We start from the raw sequence: 15514 nt of genomic DNA, 5'->3' as shown, positions 1-15514 counted from the left end.
TCAACATGATACTTTCAGATTCGTACACAGAAATAAAACACGTGGAATGCATTTTTAATATTATTTATTTTCTTATGTTCTAATATAATACTGTATTAATATATAAGAAATGCACTTCAATGAAACCTACAGAAGAGAATCTGAATAGAATAGAATCGTTAGAATCTGAATGAAAAGGTTCTGACACATCGCATCGTAACATATTTCGCTTTTGTTATCTTCAATATATGTTATAACAAAGATGTTTCCTTCTCTTCGCTTACGCAAACATATTTCCATTAATTATTAATTACTTTACTTTTTTTTCGATCGATATAAGCGATTCGTACGACAACCGATTCATTCTTCTCTTGCTTCCCAGATAGCCACGCATCTAAACGTACATACAATCGCGCGCTCACAGACACATACACACTGTTACATATCATTATCATTTCGTACTTGTCGCGTTGAGGAATATGTCATGGTGGAAAAAATGAACAAGCCACTTTTTTTCGCGTTACCTCTCTTTGGTCGTGAGAATTAATTAAACGGTATTGCAGTTAAAACGGCTCGTTATCAGGAAATTCCGCCACCTCTTCGCCTCCTCTTTTTATCTTTACGCTTTTTCTCTTTTTGTACATCGCAAAGTGTTATCAAAACATATAAAAATTTGTATACGCTCGATGGGAATCAACGTGATTCACACAGTTAATTGAATAATTTCTTTTTTTTTTTATGTTTATAATATTATCACCCTTGTAGCAAATTTGATTGTATCAAGCAAAGTAGTAGTATCGCCCCAAGAGATAGGAGTGAGTTTATAATTGGCAACATTACTAATAACTTATAATGTTTTCGCGAGATTCAATCATTTTGCGAAGTATTGCACAAAATTGACTTAGTCCTTAATCTCTCTAAGAATTATATTAGGCTTTTAAGTTAGAAATTTAATTTTAACGAGAGTTTCTTTAAGTCGTCACACTCTGTTTAAAAACTAGAATCTCAGTTAAAGTGGATTCTAATAAATTTCTTGCAAATTGCGCAATTTTACAAATACGTTTTGTAAGTTTTCAAAGTTTACTTAGCAATCATTTCTCACAAAACATCATAAATTATAAATTGCAGAATGCTTATATGATTTAGAAATCAAAATCCACAAAAGACTAAGAGCTACAAGCATGATGTACGCGCCGAATAACGATGTATTTATTAAAATTGTTCCAATTTAACAATGGTAAAACAGAAAAATTTCATTGAGACCGGTCTGATGGTAGACCGAAACGTTTGAACAATTTTAATAAATACATTGTTATTCACGTACATCTTGCTGTGACTCTCAAGCCCTTTATTTCAGGGATTTTTATTATAAATTATATTATTTCGCAAGCATTGTTAATTTCCAATTTCTTCCGTCGTGAAACGACAAATCTAGTTGACACGGCGTGTATTTAAAACTTTTTTGTGAATCACCGAGCAACACTGTACAGTTTTGACTAGATATAGAGTTAGGTTTTGACTACATATTTAACATTACAAACTACAACAGGATGCCCCCCATTATAGAATAGGCAGCTTTATTTAGGATCTTGTTCACGCATCCAAGAATCCAGACTTTCTAAACATATAAGACACCATTCCATTCCACAAAATTAAAAAACATCGGGCGAAGTTGTGATAACTTTCTCATGTATGTAAAAATAAGAAAAAAAACGTGAAAATTATAGAAAGATTAAAATTGTTAGACTAAAAGACTAAACGTCACGAAATCCATCTCGTGATCGTTTTTTTTTTGTTTCCTCAAAGCCGTAGTCTAACGAAGTTTTTATCCATAACAACAGACATTTTAGCCGGAAACGACCAAGGAGTGGCTTTTGAAAATTATATAAATATAATCTATATATAAATACGTTCACATTATTTACGCGCGATCGTTAAGCTCTTTCTCTTCCACTGTAACCATATATCCTATTTAGAAGTTCTAAACAAAATTAAATTAATTACAGAAATCTTCGTCGCGCAATATTTTTTTAATAAGATTACATTCCAGTATTTCCTGAATAATTCAGAAATGGAAAGTTTTAGCGACATCGTGTAGATTTAGCTCCGTCTTAAAGAGAATGTAACTTGTAGATCTTACTCTAAAAGCTACAGTTTTGTATCGAGTTGATGAGAAAGTTTCTTCGGATTTGGACTTTTATCTTCATCGAAAAATGCAAAGAAACTTTCCGATCATTATATTGCGTTAAAATGCGCTTAATACGAAGTTTGCGATTTTGTACAGAGATTTTGTGTAGAGAGTACAGTATTCGACGTACAGCGCTTACGCATCGGACCGACGTATCGGACAATTTTTTCTATCATAATTTCAATTCGGAAGGCTATACACATCTATCGCTGTTACTCATCGTCGATGCACAAATATTAGTAATAAGTACACGCGTGCTTCTATCTGGTCCCCCGACCAGATCACTGACATGCACAGCGTATTTACTCGCGTCATACAACGTCGACATTTGATATCACGCTTGGAGCTTAAAAGATTAAGATGCAATTTGTCTGTCACGTGACATTGTAACGATGCCGCATTAAACTTTACACGCTATTCGCGTCCAACGAACGCAGCATTGGAACTCGCAGTTTTCCCTTTCACACACATTTCGCAAAGTTGGACTCGACACATTTCCTCACAAGTTGGATTCAATCGCGCTTGATCCGCACTACTTGGCGATTTAATCTCAATTTATCGATAAGCACACTCTCACACGCATACGTCGCGCACACATACATACATACGTACGAGTCAACGGATTCGGAAATAAAATAAGAAAAAAAGAAAAGAATCGCTACAGATCACATTTTTTTTCGGACACGAGACGAATTCGTCGTTCACGTCGAACGCTCTGAATTAGGACAAAACATGCCGCACTCCAGGCACGCAGTTAACGCCAAACGTGATCACCTCATTCACCTGATGAAGTGAAGCGATGAAGCGAAGTGACATGTAGAGAAAGCAGTTCACGTTCGGTGCTGAAAAATGCGTGCCGCGGACGCGGAACTGATTGGCGCGCTATACCATACTGTTGTTGAAGGATTCACCCGTCGAAGGACCATAATAAGAAAACAAATGAAGCAGAGCAGATTTTTTGCAACACCTGTTCCGAAGTATCAATGAAGAGAAAAATGTAATCGCGATACTTTTTGAGAGCAACAGGTTACATCTTCGGCACATACTTTTCGCGATCTTGCATTTGTTCTCGCGGCGGTTCGATACGTTTTTATCTTAGTGGCTCATCTTCTTTAATCGGTGGCCTTTATGTTTTAATTACGCGCTAGTTACTAGAACGTGTTTAGATGGGATAAGCGAGTATAACGAACGAAAATCAGCCGGCGAAGTCGAACCGGACTTGAACATTCAATTGTTCATTCGTTAAGCTTTTATATTACATAAGTGACGCAATAATCGCAATCGTCATTACGATAGCTATCAATGTCTTAATTAACTTAAGCGGTTTTGTTAAAAGACATTCCCGGTTGGGGGGGTTAAATATACGTTTCAAATCAAAGACTTTATACTGCGATCTTTCGAAGTGTTACGATTATTCTTAAATGGGTACTATCTTAATATATCTTAAGGAATTCATATGCAAGTTCTTTTCCTCAAACAGAAAATTTATAGATTGCATTAGCAATCAGCATATTTAATAATTAACTGTATAAGCTTCATATAACTAACTTAAATTTGTATTATCATTTTAATCTGTCGCTGTGAATACACGCGTGAAATCGCTGAACACTCCAAACTTAAACAACGCTTCACTACAAAATATTTAACTGATTTATGAAATAAGATGCTTCCTCGACATGAAATTAACATATCACTGAGACTTACACTGCTTTTCCTCTCTAAATCCACGAAAGAAAGGTTTTTCAAGAGGATTAATAGCAGTTTCAAGAAGGAAGAGGGAAAGAACCCGAAACTTCATAGTCTGCATCCGTAACGGAGAAGCAACGACTACAAAATACTTAAACGTCTCTTTAACAATAGTCGATGATCGAATTGAAGTATAAGAGCAAAATACTTAAACGTCTCTTCAACAATAGCCGATGATCGAACTGAAGCGTACGACCACAAAAATCACTTTGAAAATCAAAAGTGAAATTATACGAAACGTTAAACAAATAATTTAACAGCATACACCTCGTTGTGTACACCGCGTATGATACGGCCGTATAGTTCACAAGTTCCTGCAACGTTTCTTCGTACGATGAATCGAGGATCGTCGTGTCGAAGGAAAAATCGCCCCGATTCTCTTGTCACCGATCATACACCGAGTATGGTCCAGTGGGGAAGAAGGGTTTTTCTTTTTTATTTTTTACTAAACTCATACGCAAGTTAGCGAGATTCAGTCTTCGTATGTAAAAAAGAATAGTTCCTATAATATTACGATATTTATGTTTGCGATTTAATTAAAATGTTTATGTACGCGATATCACAGTGCTGCATCAGCGTTCATCACGAGAAGAGAAGAGCAAGAAAGTAGAAGAAACTCCCCCGAACTGCGATTATTGATTCTTGGCATCTCCGCCATAATATCGCAGGACAATTATCAATTCTCGACTCTTATCACAGGGGTGCGTCGATTATTACACAGTTTCATATTGATTCTAAAGAAAGCCGTATGATGAAACTAATCCATCAATACTGAATGAACGAGACAGTCTGCTATCTTACGAACGCCTTACAACTGAAAAAATGAATCTTTACTTATCTCGATTTCAAAGATTCAAGATTACAATCCTTTCACAGGTTTGTAGTATGCGAAGAAATACAAAACGCGTACAACAACTCAAACTAGTTCGAATAAAAATGGACCCAGAAATCCAATGACGTCCACTGAATTGCGCGAAAAGTTTTTGCATTTTGGAGAAAATTGCTCACACACATAATATGATGACGTACATCGACTGTGAGCCCCATCATTATACTGTTTAATCTCAAGAAAGTGAGAGAGAAAAGTGGGTTCAGTGTGTTTTCCTTTCGTTTCCCATTAGCTAAATGGATATCCGACAATTCTGCATTAAGCATCATTTAAGACCAGATGACTGATATATCGCATATAAAACTGATGAGATACGTTCCTTATTTTAATCATGATGTACGATAGGTAGATCTAGAAATATGCTACGTTTTACATATCACAGAACTACGCGTACACCCGCTGTCCGCGTTGTACCATGGTTGTAGAGAAATTAGAAATTGGAAAAAGCAGAAGAGCACAAAAAAATCAAAAATTGAAAATTTATGAAAATGATTTATGAAATATTTAACTGTGAAATTATGTAAGATAATTGTTCAAAATTTTTCTCGTTGTAAAAAATCAAGATCAGAAATTAACTAATTGATCAGTTAATTGTGTGATGAATTGTTGAACGTAATTGTTTTCCATTTAGATGAGATTGTCACGATTTGGTAGCGAGTGTACGCAATGCGCGAGAGTATTCAGGATTTTTTCGTGCTCGCAACACATACGTTCCCTATTATTATATCACTATTCATCAACGTATGCAGTCAGATTGACAAAGTAGGCGCGTCGAGCTCGATATTCGCCGATCAAGAATCCTACAAATCCAGGTATCCTCCCTATTCGAAGATTCAAATATTCCGCATAACCAAAAGGAAATCTAGTCATTCGAAAACCTTGTTTTCTTTCAATATTAAGAATTGAAGAATTAAAGAAAGGAAAAGCTAATATCCCAAAATATTGATGCACCTAAGATTCTCAATATTTTGAATTTGAAGTGAAATTTTTAAATTCTAAGAGTTACAAGCCGCTGAACACTCTTGAACTAAATTTCCAAAGTACAAAATTCCTATACTTTGCAATGGTATCGCGCAAGTATTAAGAATATTTGACAATGACAATTAAAATTTCCAATCTTTGAAGCATTCAAATTCTAAAGTACTTTAGAACTAAAGACTCAAAATCCTTAAATTCTAAAATTAACCATAATTTGGAAAATTTTAAAAACATTAAAATTTTCACAAAATAAAAAAAAACAAAAACTCTAAAGCATCCATGTTTCCACACTGAAAGCTTTTGAAAACATAAAAAAATATGGATTTCCAAAAGTACATAACAGATCGAGAAATTTGTACTTTTTGTACACAATATTGCATTTTTCGTCTCTTTAGTTACTTCAGTTGCTCAGTTTCTAATAGCGTTCTCCTCCTTGTCTATATCTTTATTGTTTTCTGTCTTTCTCAATTCTTGCGCTTTTTTTATCTCCTTTTCATTTTCCAAAAGAAATATCTCTAAAATAATGTGTCATTTTGGCTTCTTTGGTTTTCTTGTTTTTCTGTTTTCTTTCCTCCTCAATTTATATTTTACTTTTTTATCTTTATTTATTTTAGTTTACCTTTTTTGTTTATTTAGTTTCTTTTATTTTATTTTATAAAGTAAAGACCTCTAAAGTAATGTCATTCACTTCGGCATCCTTGATTTCTTCGTCTTTCTATCATTCACTTTGCCTTCCTTGGTTTTCTCGTTTTTCTTTCTTCCTCAATTTACATTTTATCTTTTATCTTTGTTTATTTAGATTCTTGGGACTTTCTGGATCTTTCTTCATGATAGAGAAAATCAATTTACCTCCAACTGCACCGGAGACTACTTTCGCTTCATCAGCATGTATCTCACAACACACACAGTTTAACAATAGCTACAAACACATATAGATATCGTTATAACCACTGTTTTTATTTTTAAAAGATTCTCGTTAGCGTAATACGTTAAAATTACGTGCTTCTTTTTCGTACCTCGGGCGCATTGTACATTTTGCTCGTTGAAAAAAGTATCATGATCATTAAAAACAGAGCCATGAGTGCAATCAGGTTGGAGATATTCATCATTGTAGGCATTGCAATCTCTATTCTTGCTGTTATCCATCATAAATTCAATGACAAGCACCTTGATGCTTATTGTTGTTAATATCTGAATATGCAATATCGTTTCAGAACTTTTGTCCAAGGTAAGCGGCGAGGAATAAAATGATGAACGCACAGAGAGACTAAACTTAGGACGAGTCTGTCCGAAGAGGCAACGGTGAAGAGAGGCATATGTCGCCGTGAAGAGCTACCTAATGAAATAATATTACTGAAGTATATTAATGAAATAATACCTAATAAAGTAATATTCAACAAAGAAAATAAAAAAAATGTAATATTGAACATCCCGGAATATGAATCTTCGAAAATGAAAAAGGATCCAAGAATATGAACACCTCGATCCAAGAATCGCGAATGTCCCACTTCGTTGAACATTATTGACTATCGTTTCTCTCGTAAAAAATACTGGAGATTTCACGGACAATGAACGGCGTCCAAAATCAATTCACAGATCATGCCCGATTTCGAATACGTGAATATCTAACCGAGTCGAATAGGACCTTTCTGCGAAAGGGATTTCTGCATCTCTGCATTTCGTGCACTGTGTGCGTAACGAGTGGCTAATTATTTCACAAAGGCGAGTCGCGAGTAAATAATCGCCACGCGGCAACAATCAACAATCATTAATTAATGGCGTCCCTGCGCGAGTGCATTCCTGCATTTATTTATCTGTTATCAATTCTCTGGCTTTTCGAAGAAATTTCAAAATACAAAAAAAACATACCTTCAGTTGTAATCTACAATTGTTGACGATGTTGAATGAGAAGTGTAAAATTTGGAAACAAGAACAATCGAGGAATAATTATCCGAGTGTATATTTGACTGCGGTTTGCAGTGCAGAAAAATCAATGAAGAAAGAACGTTATTCCGAGAAAAAGGGAATTTTGAACTAAATCGTATCTTTTTCCCTTGATTGAGACCAGAGAATTGTCTCTTTTTTTTTCTTCTTTCTCTCTATCACCGTCTTTTCCTATTTCTTTCTCGATAGTTACATGATATACGGTGGTATGTGCAGAGTAATCTGGAGGCTCGCAAAATTGCTACACGCTGCTAATAAAATGGATCACATGCCCTAACAGCGTGCGCCAATTATTTTGTTCGATAATTAATCGGGCATGTTGATTAGTAAACGTCCTCCGGTGCCGCAAAGGGCTGCTTCGGAATACAACAATATGTTATATCCTTACTTCCTTATAACGTAGGACAATTCGCCCTTCAACCAGTATCCTCTGAATTCACTGAATTTTCACCAAATTCTTCAAATCATTGCAATTCGCAGATTCTGAGGACATCGTTTGTTTGAGATTCGAAGGTGCCAGGATTCTAATTTTTTCCATTCCTCGTTCTTACAATGTTCTTTCAATTCAAGAACCGATTTATCGAGTTAACTCCAGTTCTGAGAACATTTAAATAATTATTTTAAAAAATCGAAAGAAAATTTCCAGATTTCGAAGTCTCCGAACTTCATGCAATGATGAAACTCTGAAGAATGTATCTCGTGGTAAGCGAGACAAATTACTGGCTGAAGAATGAAGTATCAGCAAGAAGTAGCATAATTGTTATGTAGTTCTTTATGAAGAGCAGCGGCGCGATAATTTGGACCGTCACACTTGTCAACTAAAATAGCAGGTACAACTGAGAGTTAGGTCGGTTTCAATGGCGGCCAGCCTGCGCGCACGGTGCGCAGAGACAAGACCACTCAGTGGCCAATTGCATAAACATCAAACAACAATGTATCATATAATCATTCGTTGGTTCAACAACAAATCACTTTCGATATATATATAAAAATAAGGTATCAAACTTTGCGTCAAAGTACACAGCCATCGTGTCTACGTTCTTAATTTACGTTGTCCCCTAAAAGCCATCTGTGTGTGCGTCTTTCCAAAGATCTGGCGTTCAAACTCCGCTACCTGTTCCCCTTGGATCTGAGACTCTAGCACATTGACTGCCGAGAGAGAGAAAAAAGAGAGGACACAAAATAGTTGGGAGTCTTATCACTCTTACAAGTAAATTTAGAGACTTATTGCACACATTGTAATTATATTACAAGTTATATTATATTTCTTTACTAACATAGTGCCCTGACGATTATTTTCTCCAGAGAAATATGTCAATTGTATACGATCTGGCAGTCAGTGTGTTAAGAAATCCATAAAAGTTTCACGTCCAAAGAGAGATTAGGATTCGAAAACTTAAAAAGTTTGACGGATCTGCAGAGTACAATCATGTTAACTTGGAGACTTTTTGCAACTGTAGGATTCCGGAAACCAGAATTCTAAATTTTTGCAATCTAGAATTTAGAAATGTTACGGATTTTAAAATGCAAAACAGAATTTTTGAGATTAAAAGTGTTGAGTTTCTAAGAATTCAGTGATTCCGCCGACTCGAGAACTCTCAGAATCCAGAGACTTGGGAGCTCATTTGAACCTTTGCAAGATCATTGGGGCACAAGATACTTACTTTTTAATGCTACGATTAGTTGTATCGGAGTGCCCAAAATTAGTTTAGTTCCGTCAGCGAAGCTGTTTCAGACTATTAGACAATCTCTGCCGTTCCAGTCTATCTCTCTCTCTTTTTTTTTCTTTCTAGAATCTCGCTTCTTTAACTTTCCGCTTGCGGAACAGAGGGCATGACAACTTTGTTCATTATGCCGGAGCACATAAAAAACGGCTTAATTTTTATGCAAAAGGCCTTACAAATTTTTCCATAGAGTATATCGCGCGTTTTATTTGCTGGGTTTTCTTCTGGGTATGTGTAATCACGCGAACTATATAAATAAATTATAAATTATTACACCTGATATATAGTCTTAACCCACCCCCTTCTATATGTTTCGTGCATTTCGGAAAAAGCATTTATAATATAGTTATCATAGTACTCGCACAAGAGGATTAATATTTATTCTCAATTACGGATGCGTTTCCGCCAAGGAACACAAGTCGAAAGCAAAAATCGACTTCCAAGACAGCTTCATAATCCGATGTCATATTCAAGATTGCCATTAAATACAGTTTAAAAGCTATACAAATTCATAATTGCAAATTAAGACGAGATTGTTTTTGTCATGTAAGAATTATAAATCTATACAATATATTGAACCTGTATTAGAAAATTTTGAATATAATCTTGAGTCTAAATAAAAAATCCCAGAAGTCGATTTGTTCCTTGCTAGAAGGCAACCTGTACCATTATAGGGATTCGTGGACCATCGACTTGACGATCAACATCTAGAATTGATATTATATTGTGTACGCTAACGTGCTAAACACTATATCAGAAATTCGAAAACTGGAACGTGCCTATCTTCATTAGCCTGCAGTTTTGGTTCTTTTTGCTAATTTAACAATTTGGGTTCAATTAACTTCATTAAACTTTTTAGAAAAGAAATAAAAATATATAAGATATATATTAAGGTAACGTAAATATATATATATATATTCTTTATAGAGGATTTTTGCGTAAGAATATGTTACGTGAGAGATTTTTTACACAGCTTGGTATATATTTATAAGATAGTAATTTTAATAAATATTAATTTAACATAAAATAATTTAACATTTATAATTTATATATAACTTTCGTATTTTAATATTTATAATTTAATACGCGAAAATATAGCAGTTCCCGGAAAATAGTTGTTAAATAATGTTCCTATCAAAAAATTTCTTTACGATAAGTAAAAGTGACTGTCGGGCTGTTAATAAGTATATTGAATATCGTAATAATTATATAAAAAATGTCTTATTATTTGAACATTTGCAAAATATGTAAAAAATAAATATGTAAAAACATATATATTTTTACATATTTATTTTTTATTAACAACTTTTTCTGAAAACTTTCAACGCGCTTAATGTATTTAATGTATTTTGCATTGAATATATCTGGCACTTTGTGACCGTAACCGTCATTTCTATATACGATTGAAACATATCATAAAACATACAGCGTGTTTTGACAAAAAACTCCACGCATTTGTATGTGAATAAATTATTGTACATGAATAAATTATTGTAAACTTAAAAAAAAAAAATTATAACCATAAAGATTATAATATGCAAGACAGCCAACAAGCAATTTTAGTTGGACTGGAACTCGTTACAATAATTTAACTAAACCCAAATTGTTAAAGCATTCGTTTTCTTTAAACCATAACGGCGATTAACATAAACCAAATATTTTTTTCTAAAGTGACCCTTCCATAATGATACCGTCGAACATTTCAAAATAAACATTGAAGGAACGTCGAATCGGCACAATTCCAGTAAAGAATGAAAGATAGAAACATAAGCACAGGTGTTTCACATTAAAAATACATAATAGACTGCCGATTTTTTATAAATTTTAGTATTGATAGAAAAGTGAAAATCAAGACTTACAATTTTAAATGCAAAACAAATTTCAACTCTAACTTAACCTAATTAAATTTTTTTAAAGAATATAAATGACTAAAAAAATATGATCAATATTAGCAATGAAATTTAAATTAAATAGGCAAACAATAACAATACATTTTTACTATTGTTTCATCAATCATTTTTAATATTATTTTATGTCAATCAAAGCTCAAAGTGTGACTGAAACGTCCATATTTCAATGAACAATGCACAGTTTTGTGCTTTAACAATTACGCTTAATTCTAATGCAGTTTTTGTGCTTTAACAATTACACTTAATTCTATAAAGTATTAAAGTTTTTATAAAAGCAGATTACCAAATTTACTAAAGAAAATTTAACTTTCAAAAAATAACCTCAGACCAAAATTTAAACATTTGAAAATTCATGAATCTTCAACCTTCATCGGCAGTCTATTATAGACAAATTGGATTAAACGGAAAATGCAGGGTTTACTTACCCTACTTTTCATTTAGCCCGCACCCCTACGGTTTTGCACCGTGGGAAGCGTCACTGCTGCACGGGTGTGGGAGGATACGGATATCCATACGGCGGTACCGCTTGGAACTGACCGTACCCCATCGACTGATACGCGCAAGCGCCAGCATTCGGTGGTGGGCGGTTTGTCTGGAAGAATTTGTTGTTTACCAGATTCTGAATACCAGAATCTGCGTGTCCGCCGGACGGCATGATAAAGGGTGGCGGCATCGAATAGACATTGGGTCCGTTCTGTCCACCGCTAAAACCATTCTGCCGATTCTGGAATCGATTATTCTGGTATCCAGTTCTGTTTTGATACTTGGGCGCGCTGGTGGGTTGATGTGTAGGTTGGCACGCGTTATTAGTCGCCTGGTAGCCGTTCTGGTAGCCGACGGTGGACTGTCGCAAGTAAGATTGTTGATAATTATTCGGGCGATTAGCTTGATAACCGTTGTTGCGTTGATGACGAGCCACGGTTTTCTCCTGGGGCACTTGATTATGATGTCCATGCTGATTTGTCTGCGTCGGTATGTGTTGATTTTGCCAGTTGTTTATCGTTGGGCTGATATTGTTTCTGGGACTTCCGTGTGTGTTGTTATCCTTATTGCCACGTCCGTGGCTCCATCGTTGCCGTCCTTTGCCATATTGGTTCCTGACAGAATTTGCCATGTCGATCAGTTGTGGATTTATAGATTGACCAGCTTCCTCCAGCACAGCGATCAATTCCTTCGCCTGTCTTGCGTTATTCGGCGTGAAATAAGCATAGGCAGTGCCCGCGCTCTGGCAGCGACCAGTTCTGCCGATCCTGTGGATATAGTCCTCGGAGCTGTTGGGGTAGTCGAAATTGATCACGTACTTAACATCTTCGACGTCTAAGCCGCGCGCCGCCACGTCAGTCGCGACCAAAATCATCGTTTTGCCATTACGAAATTCTGTTAACACATAATCTCGTTCCGGCTGTGATTTGTCGCCGTGGATTGATATAGCTGACCAGCCTTCACGTTTGATTGCCTTCGTGATGTCATCCACTTTCTTCTTTGTCTCCACGAAGATAATCATCTTGCTGCCACGTTCGGTTCCAATTTCACGCAACAATTGCGATAGTTTGGTTTCCTTTTCATGCTCCTGGCATATCTCGATGATCTGTCGGATGTTGTGATTTGCAGCCAAGGTCAGAGAGCCGATATTAATCTGGATGTAATCAGTGAGAAAATCTTCGGCAAGAGCCTGCACTTCTTTGGGCCAAGTAGCGGACCACATGAGCACTTGTCGGTCGGGTCGGATCTGCTCGATGATCTTGCGGATCTGCGGCTCAAAGCCCATATCCAACATTCGATCAGCTTCGTCTAATACTAGATAAGTGCATCTACGTAGATTTGTGGTGCCCTTTTCAAGGAAATCGATTAATCTACCAGGTGTCGCGATGCAAATTTCCACCCCACGTTCAAGATCGCGAGCTTGAGGCCCCTTCGGTGAACCACCAAAGATGCAGGTGTTGCGAATGCATGAAGATGAGCCAAAGTCACGTGCGACTGTTTGAATTTGTTGAGCCAATTCACGAGTAGGAGCGAGAATGAGAACAATTGGACCATCGCCACGGCTGAGGCGAGGTTGATGGTTGATGTGCACTGTAGCGGGAAGGATATACTAAAAACAGAAAAAAAACAATACTTTATATAATTTATTTTATGCACAAAATAAGATTATATAATTTTCAAAAAACATTTCTTTTTTTGTAATAATAATCTATACTATTGAAAAAGAGTACTTTTACTTTGATATATATTTTTAGAAACGTTTATAAAGAGTCTATAGTAACATATTTTTTTCTCGTTAATTTAGTTCTTTATTGAAATCATATTCAATGTGCAAAAAATGTTACAGTTAGCAATATTGAATAAAAGTGTTTTCAAAATATTTCTACACTACACAAGAGCGACAATATGTGCATTAAAAAAAATTTATAATGCTACTTAAATTTTTGTCAATTTTAATAACCTAATTAATCAATTGATGCTCTCTACTTGAGTAAAAAAAGTGTGAAATGAAAACTTAGTAGAATAGAAAGTTGGATAGATTATATGACAGTATCTAAGTCGGTCTGTAAAAAATAGACTAAGGATAAATAGATGTAAAAGAAAAGTCTATGTAATCCTCAAAGGAAGTATTAATGAATACATAAATATACACATTAATAATCTTTACTCACTGCTAATGTTTTTCCAGAGCCAGTTTGGGCAATTCCAACGAGATCTCGTCCACTAAGTGCAATTGGCCAACCTTGAGCTTGAATTGCAGTAGGTTCAGCAAATCCTTGCTTCTTGATTTCTTCCATTACATAGTCGGGAAAATTGCTTTCTTCAAAAGTCTGGATTGGAGATGGTGTACTGTTGCCTTTGACAGTGATCTCTTTGCCTGTATGATACTTCTTGATTTCATCAGGAGTTCTTCTAAGAACATTTTTATGAGGAGCATACAAGTTCTTTGTTATCGATGGCATTGATTTTGAGTCCCAAATGGGCTTTTTCAATAAATCTCCTGGAGTCTTCCTATGATTTTGCTTCTTTGCGTTGTGGTCTTTCTGGGTTTGTTGTTGACTGTTCCAATAAGTTCCACCATTTCCTCCACTACGATTGCCATGAAGGTGATTTCGATTCTCCTTAGGCCTATAAGAACTAAGCACAATCTACATAAAAAGATGAGTCTAAAAAGTAAAAAAAAAGGATTTTATTATTAAATAATAAATTTTTTATTACATTTTTGTAATTTATATCAGATTGGTCGAAATATTTACCCATTTATTATCATAGTTTTTCTTCCATTTTTTTTGAATTTTTTTAAAATTTGCAAACAGGATAAAGAAATCATATATCTTCGAACATATTTCTTCGAATGGTAATACATATTTCATTATTGTGACCAATTTATCGATATTAATTATTGGATAAAATCCGGCGGGCACTAAACTCATAAATATCCGCCAGATGATTATATTAATTTTATTTCAGTTAGAAAATGGAGCGAGCAACTCTAAGCTCTTATCGCAAAATGGCGGCCATTCAGAGTGAAGACGAGAAATCTGATGACCATTCGCAATCAATTCTCAGCATTCTACGATGCTGATCAAGCTAATCTTAATGCTAATATTGAATGTAGAACATTGAAGAACGTACTTGTACTGCGAGTATCCGTTGTACATTTTGGTCAGGAAATATGACGACTTGGGCCGAGTGGGTTGCCAAGTTCTGAAAATGTGATGTGTGACGATGTCAATGTCAATTGGCGACGGTGAGATCGTAAATGTTGCAGAATTTATCTTTGTGTGCGACTTTCGATGCTGTCGCGCGAGCGACAAAACTCGCAGGCGAACAGCTTGCTTGATTTGGATCGGCGCAGGGATCCACGAACTTAATCCACAGGAACCGGCGAACAGAGCTGCAATGGCCGAACAAACTCCGAACCTCGGAATGGAAAGAGCCACCTGGGGCAATTAAAGATACTAGTAGCGCTTCTACCACTTCCTTTTCGTACAGCCACGTTCAGCATCGACCCGAAGTTATGGACATGCGTAACGCGGGAAGCTCGTTGCGCGCGCAATCCCAATGCAATCGATCAATTATTGGGCAAAGACATATTATTATTGAAAAAATGTGTTTGTTACGTAAGAGTTATATTGCATCCGATGTGTAACATGTCGATGTTTGCAATAAA

The 15514-nt window shown here is 35.6% G+C and overlaps 1 protein-coding gene across 1 annotated transcript; it reads right to left on the bottom strand.

The window, feature by feature from the left end:
* Positions 1-47: 47 nt before the first annotated feature.
* LOC105673828 (uncharacterized) lies at positions 48-15338 on the bottom strand. Its single transcript, XM_012369766.2, has 3 exons — positions 14977-15338; positions 14013-14478; positions 48-13450 (listed from the first exon to the last, which is right to left on the bottom strand). The coding sequence occupies exons 1-3, from the start codon at positions 15000-15002 to the stop codon at positions 11834-11836; spliced, it is 2109 nt and encodes a 702-aa protein (XP_012225189.1). The 5' UTR covers positions 15003-15338; the 3' UTR covers positions 48-11833.
* Positions 15339-15514: the final 176 nt, after the last annotated feature.

Source organism: Linepithema humile, chromosome 8 (assembly GCF_040581485.1).
Source record: "Linepithema humile isolate Giens D197 chromosome 8, Lhum_UNIL_v1.0, whole genome shotgun sequence".
Taxonomy (NCBI): domain Eukaryota; kingdom Metazoa; phylum Arthropoda; class Insecta; order Hymenoptera; family Formicidae; genus Linepithema; species Linepithema humile.
Note: the sequence above shows the minus strand (reverse complement) of the source record. Positions and strands in the feature narration are given on the sequence as shown.

What these genes read in the sequence shown, in the direction of transcription:
- LOC105673828 (XM_012369766.2), bottom strand. Translation starts at nt 15,002, where the DNA reads ATGTACAACGGATACTCGCAGTACAA. An exon ending in AACGGATACTCGCAGTACAA is followed by an intron (nt 14,479 to 14,976) that starts GTACGTTCTTCA and finishes GATTGTGCTTAG; the next exon opens with TTCTTATAGGCCTAAGGAGA. An exon ending in GCTCTGGAAAAACATTAGCA is followed by an intron (nt 13,451 to 14,012) that starts GTGAGTAAAGAT and finishes TTCTGTTTTTAG; the next exon opens with TATATCCTTCCCGCTACAGT.